A 17,528-nucleotide genomic window follows, 5' to 3' on the forward strand; every position below is an offset into this window, starting at 1 on the left:
TCAGAGCTGTAACCCAAGTTTGTTTGGGTCTTGATTTTCTCAAGACCAAGAAAGGATCAGTTTCTTCTCATTGGTGTTCCTTCTTGAACACCCCACTGTAGCTCTTCAGTAGTCTATTCTCTGTCTTCCTCCAGAACTGACAATTGTGTGGGCAGTTTACCTCTTGAAGTGCAAAGTATTATTTTGGAGGTGGGAAGAACAACAGCCTCTTTAGAGCTAATTCTCTTTACGTGCCCCCACAAATGCATGCACCAACAGCTGTTGTCATTGATTCCCTTCCCAAACTAATCTTGGATTCTTGCTGTCATTGTAAGGCTGAACCTTTTTGCTGCTGTGAAGGACTTGAGAACTTGATGTGGTTCTCACTAGAAAACTATTATTGGGCTTTAGTTTCCACCTGAGCACTACTTAAGTGACAGTGGTTGCGAGATAAATATATATGGTTATAATTTGCATGACAAAACTTGGCTGGTATTTTTCATGTTGGCATTTGTGTTGCCTGTACTTAAACATAAAATCAATTTCAACCAAACCTGAAAAGAAAAGCTTCAGATAGTAAAAATCATACTTATGATTGCTGTTGAGACACTGACGTACAAACAGACTGCACGTGTCCATCTACAGAAGAAATATTTAGTGAACATTTTGGGCTTTACTGCATTATTAATAATAGTTCATTGTTTCCATCAAATAAACTCTTTGCTGTGTCTTATACTCTCTGAACTTTAAATGCCTGCCACTTGGTTTCTTCTAGCAGTTTTACCTTTCCTGCTTTCTGAGCCATAATCACTAGACCAGCTTCTTTTTGGTTGGTTTTTCTTTCCATTTGTTGTATCTTGTACCTTCTTTCTTTTCTGCATATTAGCTTCTTGACTTGCATGGCTCTACTTCTCAAACATGGCTTTTAGAGCATCAGATAAAATAACCAATTATTTTTTGTTTGCATTCTTTCCCGGTAGGTGTGGCTTAGTGGTTATTTTGACATACTAAAAAGCCTGAATTTACAAGTGTACTTTTGCACTGTGGTTTGTACTTTATTCTGTCTAAATGCAATTCAGTCATGGCCTCTGAGTAGGGATTAATGCATTATTTGCATAGTTGTTTCTTACTAATTTTTTTGGAGGGAAGTAGAATACAGGATTATGTTTAAATAAAATACATCTCGTAATACATAATTTACAGAAAAGCTAATGATATTTTAGTACAAGCAATATAACTACAGTTTGACTGTCATAGCCAAAGTCCCCAGTGATGATGTAGCTTCACCTTTTTCTATGTATTGTAGATAGTTGTGTTAACAACTGATCATTGACTTGAACATCCTGTTCTCTGTTCTCATGTGGCAGTCTATGACAGATGTCAACTAGTAAATCAGCTTTTGAATTATCTGTTAGAATGTAGATCTGTTAGTATTTAAAATAATGTTTGCTTTCTGAGTTGTCTGTAATCTAGTTAATAAAATGCTTGATAGAATTCCTGAGTATATGAAGTATTTCATGACACTTGGATACTTACACCACTATCTACTGTAGCCAATTCTCTGTGACTGATTTAGCACAGGCTATTTATCAACAGCTTTAAGCAGGAGCAGGTCAGATAACAGTAGCAGTTTAGCTGGGACAGAGTAGGGCTTACTGTGCGCGCTTTCTTGATGTTTCCTCGAGCTCTGTAGGGTTTCATGTTGCTGATGTTAAACTGCTAATTTAAAGTGTGCTTGTATATGTCTTCACAATAGTTACAGCTTTGATTGCGATGCGGAAGCATATAGGATTATATATCTTGGCTCTGAAAAGATAATATACAGCTTGCAAAAGACTCTTTCCATTTTACTTAATAGATTATCAGAGTTAGAAATTATCTTCCCTCAATGCCTTTAAACTATTGTTACTTTCCTGTGTTCTGTTCTGCTAAGATGCTTGTAGATAGTGTCCGCATATTTATATACGGATTTTACTCACTATGGTAAATAATGACTTCTTTACACATTTTATATTTGCTCTTCTCTGTAGATTTAAGTACTATAACTTTCTTTAACTGTATGACAATTTCATTATCATAAACAGTATATGTTTTGTTCTGTATGTTTATATCTTACTGATTTCTCTCTATATGTTTCTTTTAGTTCTCAGGGTGACCAAACTTAGCGATCTTCCTGCTTCACATAGCACAAGCATCCTATAAGAAAACTAACTGTTTTCTGAAAGTATGAAGAGGCTGTGTAGGAGAAACTTATTAGTCATTGTTTTAGTCTTTTTAAACATGTGGTTTTGTTTTTTAAAAAAATGTGTCCACTTATCTTTTTTTCCCACTTGCTTGACAGGTTCTGAACTGCATGCAATTCAGCATTTCCTAAAGAGTTTTTCCTTGCACTCATGAGGTCTGTTCACGCTAATAATCTAAGCCACCTGGGATTGACAGAGGCTGTTCATATCAGTGCAGGATTGTATGGGTGTTGACGAAATCTAGGGTTCCTGCATGTTTGAGTATTTTCAGCACCATCCAACTCCATGGTGCGCTACAAGATATTTCTCAAAAGCTTCCCTCTGTTCCCAGCTCTCTTCTGCGTGCTGGCTGTGTGGTGGAAGCTTTACACAATTAAGAAAATATTGAAACTGTATTTTACTTGTGGGCATGCGTATGCATACTTATGCATCAAATCAGAGCTGGCTAATATAGATCTCTTGGAAGATCAGGACTGCTTTAGGAAATTGTTTGCTATGGTCGTTGGAGTTATAGTTTGGGTTTTTTCCTCATTTTGTATATTTTTTGCAAGTTTTATCCAGGTTTCTAGTGATACTTTTTCAGTTATTTTGAAAATCCTCTTCCAGATCCAAAAGTTGCTTAATCTTTTGTTGTTTTTTCTTTTTCTTTCTTGGTGTGTTATATAGGAGATCTTTATTAAGATTCTGTAAGCCATTTTGTATTGTTTGGTTACACCATAGCAGTTGCATGCAAGGGTGATGAGAGTTGCAAAACAGTAACCAGGTGTTTAATTCAAGAGTAACTGAGCCTCAAACATGTGATTGAAAGTCATTTTAATAGTATATTCTTTATTCATTGTTACTGTCCTGCTGAAGCGAGGAATTCCATTTTGATAGCATGTGACAATCTCAAGTTCTCAGACTGACCCTTCTGCCTTGGTAGAAATGTGATTCCTGGATGAAATTCGTAACATACTTGTTCTCTGAATTCAGGCAATATATTGCAGTTATAGCGCAATTTTGTGTTGTCTTGCATAGGCATGGATTCTTCATTTTATTTTTTTAAGTGCAGTAGATAGAGTTACTCTGTTTTCTATATAATTTTTGTGTCCAGTGATTGAGTTACTGCTGTTTCCCCCTACCTGTTGAAATGGGTGCAGTTTTTTTCCTTAGAGATAGTAGGGTTTGCTTTAATAACCAACACAGCTCCTATTTTACTAACCTACACAAATGCTGTCTTACCTAGTAACACTTAATAGCTGTAGATATTCTGTGGTAATTCAAAATATAGAGGTGTCAACACAACTGGAGGCTAGCCTTATGGTAATATTTAAAAGGTGGTATTAGGACTTCTGAAGAAGACTCTTCAGTGTTTTTGAAGTGAAAATAAGTGCATTAAAAAGATTGATTAAAATAAAATGTAGGCTAAGTACCTGATTAAAGAATCTCCTCTAAAATTATATTGATTTCTCTCTCTAGTGTACTAAAAATCAAAGTAAGCTAACGTTTTTTTTTCTTCAGAGTTCTAGACAACTTGCATCACGATTTCACGAACAGTTTGTTGTACGTGAAGACCTAATGGGTTTGGCCATTGGCACTCACGGTGCTAATATTCAGCAAGCCAGAAAAGTCCCTGGAGTGACTGCTATTGATCTTGATGAAGATACTTGCACATTCCATATTTATGGAGAGGTAAGTTCCCTTCTTTAACGTTTAAAAAAAAAACCAAAAACAACCCAAACCCACACCTGGGAAAACAGATCTTGTTTCTCTCATACATCTGTTTATTTTAGGATCAAGATGCAGTGAAAAAGGCAAGAAGTTACCTTGAATTTGCTGAAGATGTCATACAAGTCCCAAGAAATTTAGTAGGTATGTCAATTCTGGGCGCTAGCTGTGATAGTGAGGAAAAATGCCTTCTGAGAACCGTTTTTTACTTTTAGAAGGATGGCAGGGTAAAAGTTTGAAGAAGTCCTCTTTGTGAAAGGGTTCTAGGTCGTACAAAGTTTTGGGGTTTGGGGCTTTTTTGTTCTGTTTTCCAGCTCCATGCAGAATTTCTATGGACAAGTTTACTTTCAGTACATTGTAAGAAATTACCTCCTGGTTTGCAGTTCAGGGATATCTTAAACTAGAAGCAATGTGCTGATGTTTAAATACAAAGTAGAATAGCTTCTGGATTGAGCCAAAGAATTAAATGCCTTCCTCCAAAGATGTCCAGAGATTACTTCAGCTACACAACAGATGAATCTGCAGTCTCATATTTTCCTAGTACATTTTGAATCCATTTTGAATCATTTCTTTGACTTGTATTTGTCTTTTTTCCTGTCCCTTTATATCTGAAAGACAGTTGGTTTAGAAGCAGCACTGTGGGATGAACTGAACGCCTAGTTAAGGTACCCAATGATCAAGAAAATACCCCAAAGACAATCTAACAGATTTCCATTATCAAACACCGTGAAAAAAGTCCTCAAGACTGCATGCAACCCTTCGGGGCTGGGGAGGAATCTTTTAATGATCTTTTGATGCTACAAAGCAACATGGCTTAATTCAGTAGATAAGAAAAGAAGAGGAAAAATACTATATGGGATAACATACCTCTAAAAGCAAATACTTTATCAAGCAGTGGATGAAACCTGGTGTTGAAGCAGTGTGAAATTCTGCAATGGGACAAGTACAAATGTGGCATCTCAGCTCTGGAATTGACTTAAAAATAGTAGTTTTCTCTTTCCCAGTCCCTCCTAATTCTACTGGTGATAAGTAAAAATGATAAGCTGCCATCATTATTTTAACTTGAGGTTTTAATTTCTTTGTTTCTGTTTTCTATTTAAAACTTTGCAATTATTTCTGTTTTGACAGTTTTTCATTTCTACTTGGCTTCTTGGCCTGGATCCTTTAGAATATAAAATTGGCTGAACCGTATGTTTTATCCAAAATAATCTATGTTTGATAACTTGCTTTTTTATATTTCTAATAATTCGCCAGAAAACTAATTTGCTTTAAAAAGGCAAGAGGCTTTTTTCCTTTTACTACAGTATTGATATGCTGAATTTTTTTATCTAAAGAAAATGCAAACATCTGGCTTTTTCTACTTAATTACCCTTAAAAAAATTTCAAACAAAGCAAAACCAAAACAACAATAACAAAAAGAACCCCACCCAAGGTGTTGCTATTTAAAGGCCGTATGGAAATTTATAATCTGAAACATAGGTTAAAAAGATATGCATACAGTCCTTAATGATTTTTAAAGATTTTTATGTATGTTGCTGAGTTCTAACTAAAAAGAAATATTTAAAAAGATTATATTTATTTCATTGGGACAACCAGCGTAAGGTTCTTTCTTTTTCTTTTTTCTTGTTTACTTGACTTTTTTAAACCACTACCAAGGCTTTTTTACATTTATTAGTAAGCTGCTGCTGCATTTGCCAGTGATGTGTAATGCAGTAAAGTACTCAGAAGAAGCTTTTGCCTCTCAGGGAAGTCTTTGTCATCAAGGAAGAACTTATTGGCCATCTCTTGTCATGTTTTCCACAAATATGTAGGATTTAAAAATTCATGGTAGAAAAATTGAAACAGAAAAATGAAAATTTATTTAGCTTTGAACAATAGGAACAATGTCCCCATGTGATTAAAAGTAGGTTTTAATTTGCTCTTCATGGATTAATTGTATCAGCAAAATAATAGCTGTCATGCACTCAGTATTTTTTGCCTGTATTTCAGTAATGTGCCTATGTTATGTTGCAAGTTTTCCAGCAGTTTTGTTAAAAATAATCTTTATTTGTTACATGCAGAAAACATCTTTTACATCACTCTTCTAAGGTTTTCTTTAATGCTGTGATTGAAGGATATGGCCATTCCTCATTACCTCCTAAGCAGCTCAGTTTTCCTGTCAATTTTCAGACAGCAAGTTATTTTGCTTAGGTTGGAGAGAACTGAAGTTTTCATTTTCATTGTCTCTAATTAGAATGTCTAGTTCTTAAGATAAATGTATGTGTTACTGGCATTAGAGTTTAATTTATTTCATTTTTATCTTTGACTTTTTAAAGAATTATAAACTATTGTCAAATATCTCTAAAAAAGCTCGGTTTCAGAGAAGAGAATTTTACTTCTGGCTCAAACAGTATCTTTGGTAGTATCAGAAAACTTCATCAACTAAAATTTTTGTGAACAAACTAAGAGCTTTGCTTTGTTCTCTACGTAAAAGGTGGTTACAGCAAATATTAGGGCATTGTAACAGGGTTTTTTGGGTGGTGGCGTTTGTTTTTATTTTGGTTTTTTTTTTTAAATGCAACCAGCAATGTTTGTTTATAAATCACTGAAGTTATTTTAAACCAAAGCAAAGCCAAATAAATATACAAGATACTGAATATTTCTGTAATTGAGATGTGTCATTTCAAATAATCTTATACAAAGGTAAGGCATTTGTGATTGAATTTCCTTTGTTCTCTTACAGGAGCTTTGAGAAAGAAACTATGCTCAGTAACAAACTTTGATAATAAAGTACCTCTCTTCCTGTATGCTGCAGTGCTTGCTTTGGAACATACCAAAGTTAACGCCCCAAGCTTACTTAGACATTTTAGTTCATGGCTCGTTAACTAAATCTTTGTGGAGCATTAAGTCATTTTTGAGACGTTCTTGCACTGATACTAAATACTGTTGTTTAATTAGAGTATAGTAATACTCTCAGGTTTGGGGGAAAACCCTAAAGATGGAATGTTCTGTATGTTCTTTCTGTAGGAAAAGTAATAGGAAAAAATGGAAAACTGATTCAGGAGATAGTGGACAAATCTGGTGTTGTAAGAGTGAGAATTGAGGCTGAAAATGATAAAAATATTCCACAAGAAGAGGTAATGTTTTCAGTTAATGTGATGTCTGTATGTGTTAATTGGTCGTTATATTCTACCCAGTGATAAAATGGATTCTTCCTTTTATCTTCATAGTGGTAAGATAAAGTTTTGATTAATGTGTGTTTTTCTGATGGAATCGATATTTACCTATTAATGCTGAGGGGCATTTTTATATAAATTTGGCTTGTTATCTGTGTTTGAAGAATGCTTTGTGAAATTTTCTGGTGATGCACCTTCTTACGGATTTCATTTTATTCCTGTTGGAAGCAGTGACACTGTTACCCAGGACTTGCTAAGCTGTAAATCAGTATATGTGAAACTTACTGTTTTCATTCATTAATTTGCTTTGGGTTTGACCTCTTAGGTTTTTACCTGGTTTAAATTTTTACTAGTAATTTCTTATATTGTAATGGAAAGCTTGTGCTTTATGTATAAACTTCTGTTTTTTAAAAATTATGTAAATTCACAATAGCCTGTAAATTGTAACCTAAAGCAAAACAAGCATGAACAATGTGATACTCCAGGTTTGCACAGGAAGGCTCTCAGCCTTGTAAAGGGCCTTAATGAAGTCTTGAACTTTGTAATTTGAGGCACTTTTTTGTGTGGGGCTGTGTGGAGGGGAAAAGTTGTGGGTTTGCAAGGAAAGCTTCAGGCATGAAGCTTTTAACATCTTAATGCAAAAAGATTCCCTGCAATTTCAAATGTGAAATGTGCTTAAAGAAAACTGAACTGTCTTTAATTTACCTGAAAATCCAAATATGTACCAGGTAAGGAGTTTTTGCTACTTTGAATATGAAATACATGTCTAGAATGCTTACATTCTTGCTTCAGTAGTTATTTCATCTTTTGTATTATCACTGTAAAACTATTACTGGAGACTCACAATCCAATTTCCATCTTTCTGTAAATGGTGGCTAAGCAAATAAGTAAGGTGTTTTAGTACTTTACTTGTTTCACATCTCTCTGAAAAGGTAAAATAGTCAATGTTTAGATTTAAAGGATTCACTGCTATGTCATATTTCGTTTCTAATGATAAGTTCTTGCAGCATAAAGTTCTTGAACTAGCTTAATAAGCAAGAGGGTGTTGCAGGCTAAAACTTTCAATATTTGTAATGTGTCAGCCTACAGAATAATAAAAGGATAAAAGAGCAAGTAGTCATGGCTGCAATTAGTATGTCAGGTTTTCTTTTTTTTCTTCTGGCTTGAAAAAGCTTATTTGTTGATGTTCTTCAATCCAAAATGCAGCTTTTAAAGATTAACTTGAAAACTTTTTTTACCTGCCAAGCTCTGCATTCATACTTCTGTTTTACCTGTTAATGACATTGCTAACACTGGCATTGCGTACACTGCTTCACGTGTTAGCTGTGTCATACCAGGAGCAACACAGAAACCTGAGATCAAATCTTGGCAGGTAAGAGTTAGTTCTTCTAAGTTTATTGGAATTTCATGTTTGAAATAAATGTGCATTAATCTTCCCATGTGTGAACTTGGATATTACAGCTCTTCTTTTTGTAAAGAACAGTAGTTCAGTTTTAAGTTTTAGTACAGCACTGGGTTCTTTTTCTTATGACTGAGATGTTAGAATACTGCCCATAAATTTCAGGTGCAATTTCATAACTCCCATAATTTTATAATAGGATCTTCAGGCTTTTCATCTTTTTAAAATGAGATACATACTGTTTGTTACGGTAGTATATATTATTTTTATCTCTAGATTTCTTATGCACATAAGGTCTGCTCAGTATTCACCACTGAAACTAAGTTGAAGATTGGTACTTTTGCTTTGAAGACAGAAATAAGGTTCAATAAATAAGCACTTTGATGCTTTTGTATGGCTAAAATTGCTTGACATTGTTACCAGCTCATATTCCTAATAGTTGGCATTGCTATACCTAGAATCCACTGCTAAAAGCAACAACAAGCTGTTCCCTTAAATGCCTTTTTAAGTCAGTTGTCTTGTGATCTTTTAATAATTGATACTATGTGCTAGTTAATGCCAGTTTAGTAGAAATTTCATTATTATTTATCAGGTTATTTATGAAACTTTTAAGTTACTCCAGATGATAAAACATTTCAGTCAATGATGCCTGTGGCTAAAGGATTGCTAATGCTCATGAAAGTTTGTGTTGAGGTGTCTTAGGATTAGAGGATTGTGTCTTTTTTTTTTGCCTTGTTATTTAATGCAAATGTGTAAGATCTAACAGAAGTTAGATCTGGGGGAAAAAAAAAAGTTTTTAAAAAAAAAAAAAAAAAACACAACAAACAAAAACCAAACAAACCAAAGAAAACCAAAAAGCAGAGGCGAATTATAGACTTGCCACTCCTAGGGAACCTCAGCATGCTGTGTGTCTATTATTTTTTTGTTTAAGACATTTGTGTCTCAAAGCACTTCACTTTTGCAAAAAAACCCTTCTTTGGAATGCAGTCGTGTGAAGGGGATGTGTACAGTGAAAATTAAAGGTGTCTTTAGAGGACATGATGAGATACCAAAACAAAATTTAAATTAATTCAGTAGGTGTAGCCGGGCTCTAGGTCTGCAATGGCATAGGTTTCAGCAGCTGAGTGTTTATGAGACTTTCAGGTTGCCTTCTGCAGTCCACGGTGAAGCTTATACTGCCATGGTGAGGCTGCAGCTGGTTCAAGAGTCAAGTAGTTTAAAGCTAGCTCATAGGGTCTGTGTGGGCTGCAATCACACTTCTGAAATGCTGCATAGACCTATTTTAGCATCAGGAATTTTGGTATGGAAATTACCCTTGTATCTGCTAAAGTTTAGTTGTTTCCAGCACTCGGAGGGGCCGTTTTAGGTAGATTTCTTAGCCTGCTTTGGCCACCTAAGTTAGTCTTTAGATATTTCATCTCCAAGTGTCATAATTTCAGGCATTAGAATTTCCAGCTTTACATTTTTCAGGTATTTGTCAAATCACTTTAAATGCTTGAAAGGTAAAAGAAATGTAAATTAGCAATCGTTTCCTGAAGTACTAACTCTATTTCTTGAATATTTTTTTTGTTTGCCTTTTACAAATTGAGAGATCCTCAGGAAGGATCAGGTTTTGTTTTATGACATGGTGTTAATTTGATGTACTTTTTTTTAAAAGATCAAAGGTTTCTTTACTGATGTGTAACCTAAAAGAACCTGGTGTGAGAGAGTAGACGTGATCAGCAAAGGCAGTATTAATTTTGCAGGGAGGAAACCTGAAGTGTTTTGAATTTACTTTTTTTTTTTAACTTGGTTGGGAAAATAAACGTTATCATTGTGATGCATACAATGTAAATTTTCCTATTAAAAAAAAAAAGCTGTCTGCATAAAGGGAATTAGTCTGCATGATCTAGTCAACATCAGAATTTAAATATACTGTTGTCTCATTTATTTTTTAATTTGTGCTTATCCATGTTGTAAAAATTATTTTCAAGTTTTACAGTACTATGTTTGGTTCTCTTCAGTGTTTAATGCCTAATCAATAACCATAAGACTACTCTTACTGTGTTTTAGGGAATGGTACCATTTGTGTTTGTGGGAACCAAGGATAGCATCACTAATGCAACTGTTCTTCTGGATTATCATCTTAATTATTTAAAGGTGAGGAAAATTATGCTGCTTTACCACTGAAATTTTTCTATCAATACTTAAGATGGTAACAGTAAGATGATGATGAAAATCTGTTCAGGCCCCAAAGGCTGTTGAAAAATTGGTGTTATAACAGGTTTTCAGTCCACAATTTTTTTCAGAATGCAAAATACAAAGGAATAAGAAAAATTAAAAAAAAGTCTATCTCACAAAATGCTGACAACTTTATATACAAGGAATAGCCAGTCCCTCATAGGACTGCAAAGCAAGCAGCGTTCTATGTAGAGATCTTGCATACAGTGGGCATTTCATTCTGTTCATTTTTCTGTAGTTAATTGACATTTCGTACTTGTAGGCAATTCAGCTTTATGCGTTGTGTTTGCCTCTTGGCCCCATAACTTCTCCAGTAGTCTGCAGTGCTTGTTGTCTTTTGTATAGGGAGCAAAAAATATCCCACGTTATTGCTTATAGTTACTTTTGCTTATAGTTGTTATGGCCAGATGCTCAATCTTTGATGGCAGGGTCAGATGCTAACAGTAGTGACTGCTTTGAGTTCATTTAATTAAATATATTCTTGCATCTCTCTTGAAACCTCCAGACCATTCATAATTTGATACATGTCCAGTCTGTGCAGTATTTATCATTTGAATCTTCTAGAATGCTAAAATTTCTGTACATAGTTAAAAGAAACTTCTCAGTACAGGTATCAGAGGAGTTAGAAGAAGAAATGGCTTCTCTTCCCTTACTTACCTACTCAACAACTCTACCTTTTAATCCTGCTTGTGGAGCACTTGGATTTATTGGTGTTTTGGAGCAGAGACACAGCAGCTGTGTAGCTATCATGTAGTAGAGGCAGAGGAGGACCACATGAAAACTAGTACTAAAAAACAAGCTCCTTTCTTGCATGCTTACTATTATTTCAGAAGATATTTCTGGTGTAATTTCTTTGGCCACCTTAAACAGGTAGTTGCATGTGAGTCAGTACTTAAACAGGTACTGACATGTGAGTGGAAAGTGCTTAATAGCCCAGCAATTTTTTTAGATTCTTCAGTTCATTGTCAATTAGGGTCACTCTCTGGCATTGTCCTAACCTTTCTGAACAGAAGGGTGCGTACAACAGTGTTCATCTGTCTGCATAACAAGTAGATGATAGATTCTTATCTTGGAGGTTTTGATCTCGTCCTTCTCATCCCATTTAACATACACACACAAAACATGATCATCTTCGTGGCCTCTTGCTTTATGGTTCCGTTTCAGAATAATGTCCTCCAGTTCACTGACAAGAAGTGGAAGTGACTTGTTCCTTTAAGATTTTCTGTCTTTCTGTGCCTCCAGGCAAAGTTTATTAAGGAAACTTTTTGTAAAAGATACACAATAGGGCATCAACATTAAATGTACTGTATCAACTCAAAGCAGTGAATTTCTCTATATAAGAAGAAAGCAGACTTGGCTGGAGTGACTGTTACATAGTGAAGTTTCAGGATCTTGAGAGGAAGGAGAGAGACTGATACCAGGATCACAGCCCCAGACTTCAGGAGAGTGGACTTCGGCCTGTTCAGTGATCTGCTTGCAAGAATCCCATGGGATGTATTCCTGGAAAGAAAACAGGTCCAGGAGAGCTGGCTGATATTTAAAGAATCACTTTCTCCAAGCTCAAGAATAGTCCATCTCAATATGCAGGCAGTCACACAAAAGTGACAGGAGGCCTGCATGGATGAACAAGGAGCTTCTGGCAAAGTTCAAATATAAAAGGGAAGCATACAAGGAGTGGAAGTAAGGACAGGTGACCCAAGAGGAATATAAAGGCACAATCTGAGTGTGCAAGGATGAGTTTGGGAAAGCCAAAGTCCATCTGGAGTTGAATATGGAAAGGAATGTGAAAGGCAGCAAGAAGGGCTTCTACAGGCATATTGGCAGCAAAAGGAATAATACAGAAAATGCAGGCCTGCTGCTGAATGGAGTAGGGAAGTTGGTCACAAAGGAAAAGGATAAGGTACTGAATGTTATCTTCACTTTGTTTTTTGATTGACAAGACTGTCCTAAGGAATCCCAGGCCCCTGAAGCCAATTGGAGAGTCTGGAGCAATGAAGACTCAAGGAAGATTGAGTTAGGGAACATCTGGAGGAAAAAAAAAGGATATACACAAGTCAGTGGGATGTGGTGGGATGTATCCCTGAGTGCTGAGGGATCTTGTCGAAGTCCTAGCTGGACTAGAAACCTCCAGAGGTCCCTTCCGGTATCACATTGAAACTTTCATAAATAGCTTTCTCCCTGGTTTTAAAAAAAAAAAAGTGTTCGCCACTTTTTGATGTTAGCTAGAGAACATCTCAAACTGACAAAAGTACTTTCTGAATATGTGTTGCTGTAGATAATTGTTTGTGTTTATCTCTTTTAGTAGTTACGTGTAGTAAGAATTCTGTGTGCTGGCTGTCTTTCTATGCCTGAGTTACAGCACTTTGCTCTCTGTGCTTTAATGCCTCCTCACTTCCCTGGTGTTAGTCATTATAATTAAGTAGAATTTAACAGCCGTGTAGCCTCTAGCCCTTTTTATGAAACAATACTATTACATCATAATTGTTTAATAACTTTGATATTTGTTACGTGCAACAGTGTAAGAAGCTTGTGTTGGAATCTAAGAAGTTTAAATTATGCCACTGTTGGAATGCTATAAATGGATGATATTATTGTGTTCAAAAATAAAGGAATATTAATTTCTCTGTTTAAAGAATGTTTAACTTCCTTAAGGGTAAAGATCTCATAAATTTAATACTGAAGTATAGTTAATTATATCCTGAAAACAGTTGATCTGAGTGCTTCTTCTTTATATATTTATTTTAAACAAACATAAACTTGCCAACTGTGTCACAGGGAGAGTTGTACTGGTAACAGATTTGAACATTTGAAAGTGTTGGGTTTTGGTTTGGTTTTTTTTTTTTTTACTAAATAAATTATTCTCAAAGCTGAGTTACTATTTAAGTATTAAATAGATTATTAGTTGCAATACTTAAGTGCTCTTCCTTTCTGAGAACTGTGTGTCTGTACGTTCAGATGGTTAAATAGCGGATACATATGACTTACTATGCTTGTGTTTGTGTAGGAAGTGGACCAGCTGCGTTTGGAAAGATTGCAAATTGATGAGCAGCTTCGACAGATTGGAGCTACTTCTAGGCCACCACCAAATCGTACAGATAAGGAAAAAGGGTACATGACTGATGATGGTCCAGGACTTGGACGTGGTAGTCGACCTTACAGAAACAGAGGACATAGCAGACGTGGTCCAGGCTATGCTTCAGGTAGGTAACTAGAAGTACACTTGCAGTTTTAAGAATAGCCTGTTGGTCTCTTGGTTTCTTGAAACAGACTCAACTTGGAAACAGAGCTATTAAAACAGAAATTCAGTTAATATTGCATATTAATATTTGAAGATTATCTAGAGCTTTAAGCTGTAGAAAATATTCTGAAGTAAAATGTAGTGCTTATATGCAATCTAAACTTAGTTCCATGCAGTTCCTGTCTCTTAGAGCACGCTTGTCTTCTACATTATGAACTCTTTAGGGCAAGGATTGTTATTTTATCTATATTTTGAACAATTCCTAATAATAAAGGCTCGGTTTTCATTTGAACCTGTAAGAGGCTATCTAAACGTAAATATTTTTAAGTGAAAATACTGTGTAGCTCAATTTGCAGAAAAGCTATTTTCCTTATATTAAGTTGAACTTCTGTGTTTTTACTAGAAGAGCATAGTCACCAAAATATAGTGTTCCTCTTTAAAACCTTGTATAATTCATTAATGAATAGGTTTCAGGATTGTGCCTCTTCGGAGCAATCTATTACTTCATTATCCGTAATGTAGGTCAGCTGGTATTTGTCCTGACTGAAAGGCCTGTAGTATGAGCTTGGTAAGACAGTCTTAGCTTAAGTTCTACATAGTACAAAATTAATATGTTTGTGCTGAAGCTCTTTTAATATTTTTAGAAGATGTGAGCTCACCTGGCTAATGGGTAGTAGGGGGAAAAAAGTGGGGAAAAGAACCAGCTTTTATCAGCAAAGGTGATCTGTTAACTGGAAAAATTGTAATGGCCAGTTGTTTTGGATTTGATACATTTCTAGCATTCTAACTTTGTTCTCTGCTTTTGTAGTGTGTGTTACAGGCTGTTTCATGATGGAATTTTTTTCTTTTCATAGAGTAGTTGCGGTGGTGAGGGGAGACAGGACACAGGTTATATTCAGAACTTTCAGTTTTAGAAATATGAAAGTGTAGTCTATTAATAGACTTCTTATATTTTACTAGACTTATCCATTTGCATAGTAGGTTCAATAATGTATTGACAGGCTGATAACACCAAGTAACTCTAAACATGTGGCACACTTAATTATTTAACCTTAAACACACTTAAAAAACTTTCATTTATGTCTGTCTTTTTGAAGTAGAAATATATTTTATACATGTTTCTGTATTACATATGTTATAGAGGTTGGGAGGCAAAAAATCCTAGAACTGTTTATTAAAAAAAAAAAAAAGAAGAAAATCTTTAAATATATACGTTTTTCATTCTACTATAGTATTTTCATGCTAAGCTGCACTGGCATGTTTGGATTTTTTTTTATCCTCTTGATAGGAACTAATTCTGAAGCATCAAATGCTTCTGAAACAGAATCTGATCACAGAGATGAACTTAGCGATTGGTCAGCAGCCCCAGCAGAAGAGGAGCGAGACAACTACCTTCGTAGAGGAGACGGGCGAAGACGTGGAGGTGGTGGAAGAGGGCAAGGAGGGAGGGGTCGCGGAGGATTCAAAGGTAAATGTAGACTTAATTTTGAAAAAGGTCCGTGTTGGAATCCTTAAGCAAACTCACTTCTGTCAGCCTCTTGTTTTGTCGTCTGCTCCAGCCTCCTAGCCATCCTGGTGGCCCTCTCCTGAATCCTCTCCACTTTCTCAATCTCTTAAATTGAATATTTTATTTCAGATGTGTTGAATGTTGAGCAGAGAGGAATAATCTGTTCTTTTGACCCGCTAGCCACATTTCTGCTAACACAACCCATTATTCAGTCAGCTGTCATTGTTGCAGGAGCATGCTCATGTCTTATTCAAGTTGTTGTCCACCAGGACAGCTCCTTTTGTGTGGAGCTGCTGCATACACTGTCAGTCCCCAGAGTGTGCTATTGCATGGGGTTATCCTGTTGAAGCTCTGGGACTTGGGATTCATCTTTAAAGCTAATGAGTTTTCTGTCAGCCCATTCCTTCAGCTTGTTGAGGTCCTTGTGATTAGCAGCCCTGACCTCTGCTGTATCAAACCACTTCTCACAGTTTGGTGTCATCTGCAGAATTGCTGAGGAGACATTCCATCCCAGTGTGTCTTCATACATTATATAAAGCCTGTCTTCCCTGTATAAGTAAAGTGGGATAGCATTCTAAATCATTTGCTTTCCTAATATGCATCTTGACTCAAGTTTGTGGGCTGTGCCATCAACGTGGAGGTCAAGGAATCAAGTTCTAGTTTGTCAATGGATATAGAAAAATCTTTCACAATCTTACTCATTCAACTACCCATATTCCCATCTTCTTGGATGTGATTTTCATGCAACAGGATTATATAAGGTTGTAATTTGTGTTCAATGGAAAGGACAAGGCAAAAGTAAGATGGGAGAACTAGAAGTTAAATACATATGTTTCATAATGTGATATGTCATTATATTTATTTGTTTACATATTTTGTCTACAACTCTGCTTATTTCTTGAAATTTTTTTCAAAGTATGAGTATTGCTTAATTCAATAAGATTTTTTGAAAAAGGGTAATGCAGAATTTAGAAAGCTCATAAGCCATTAGAAAAAATGTGAACGTGTTAAACCTTACTAAAGTTGACTGTGTACTTCTCTCCTATGATTAATCATTTTGAGAGGTGTTTTGTCTTCAGTCAGTAGGCAGTCTCTTTTAAACTGTGGTGGTTTTAAACAGTGGTTTTGTCTACTTTGATTAGCACCTGAGAAGACTTTCTTTAGTGATTCTTGGCCCATAGTTTAAGAACTGTTGTTATACGTTACTAAGAATATTTGTTTAATATTCTTTAGCGTGAAAATTTTGAAGTGATTCCGTATTATGCTTGCATAAATTTAAAGATCATCATATATCCTTGTCGAATAACTTAGTTGATTAATTCTTACAGGAAATGATGAACAGTCACGAACAGATAACCGTCAGCGTAACTCAAGAGATGCAAAAGGGAGAACAGCAGATGGATCTCTTGAGGTAATTTTTCTCTTACTGGAACTCTGCACTGTTTAAAATTGCATAAGTGTCATATACTGACTTTAGAGTCTTCAAAGCCACAAGCAACACAGTAGCCTTGTCATTCCTCATTCCCTAATTCCCTAATCAGATCTACAAGAGTTCTGTGTCATTTTGTAACATATATAAAGGAATCTCAATATATCAAGTTGTGTAAAGATGCAACTTTGTAATGTTAGCTTAGCTCTTCCTTTGGTTAGAACTCTGATCACAAGTCCCAAGGATTTACTAACCAGCTTGATTTCAGTCTTTGTTCTTACTAGCTTTTTGTTTTTAGCTTTTCTTTCTTGCTGCGTTGTGTATTGTTGTCTGTCGCCTATATACCTGAGGGAGGAGAATCCTTAACGCTTTATATAAAAAGAGAGAGTGTGTTGTAGCCAGAATCTTCAGAGTAAGAAAGATTAAACTTCAGAAACTACCTTCACTACTAAATGAAACATTTGCAATTCAAGGCTATGCAATCTAGAAAGTAAGTTAAAAATGCACGTCAAGAAACTGTTCAAGTCATAGATTGAAATATTTTATAACCTTAAATATTTTCTAGCCTTTTATAAAGATATTTCTACAATTTTTTCAAATATGTTCTGTTGCGTAAAGTTATCCAAGCTGATATTTTATGTATATATGTTT

General features: G+C 35.4%; 1 protein-coding gene across 5 annotated transcripts in view; it reads left to right on the forward strand.

Moving 5' to 3' along the window:
* FMR1 (fragile X messenger ribonucleoprotein 1) overlaps positions 1–17,528 on the forward strand; it is a 37,221-nt gene that overhangs the window by 14,695 nt on the left and 4,998 nt on the right. For 3 of the 5 annotated variants that reach the window (XM_082323155.1, XM_082323154.1, XM_082323157.1), the window contains exons 8-15: positions 3,723–3,893; positions 3,995–4,073; positions 6,936–7,045; positions 8,331–8,456; positions 10,536–10,622; positions 13,708–13,903; positions 15,230–15,409; positions 16,777–16,859. In XM_082323155.1, coding sequence (XP_082179281.1) covers positions 3,723–3,893; positions 3,995–4,073; positions 6,936–7,045; positions 8,331–8,456; positions 10,536–10,622; positions 13,708–13,903; positions 15,230–15,409; positions 16,777–16,859 — 1,032 coding nt within the window. The remainder of the gene's footprint in view (positions 1–3,722; positions 3,894–3,994; positions 4,074–6,935; positions 7,046–8,330; positions 8,457–10,535; positions 10,623–13,707; positions 13,904–15,229; positions 15,410–16,776; positions 16,860–17,528) is intronic. The other 2 variants (XM_082323158.1, XM_082323156.1) reach the window with 1 other exon arrangement.

This window comes from Platalea leucorodia (assembly GCF_965183815.1).
Source record: "Platalea leucorodia genome assembly, chromosome: 10".
Taxonomy (NCBI): domain Eukaryota; kingdom Metazoa; phylum Chordata; class Aves; order Pelecaniformes; family Threskiornithidae; genus Platalea; species Platalea leucorodia.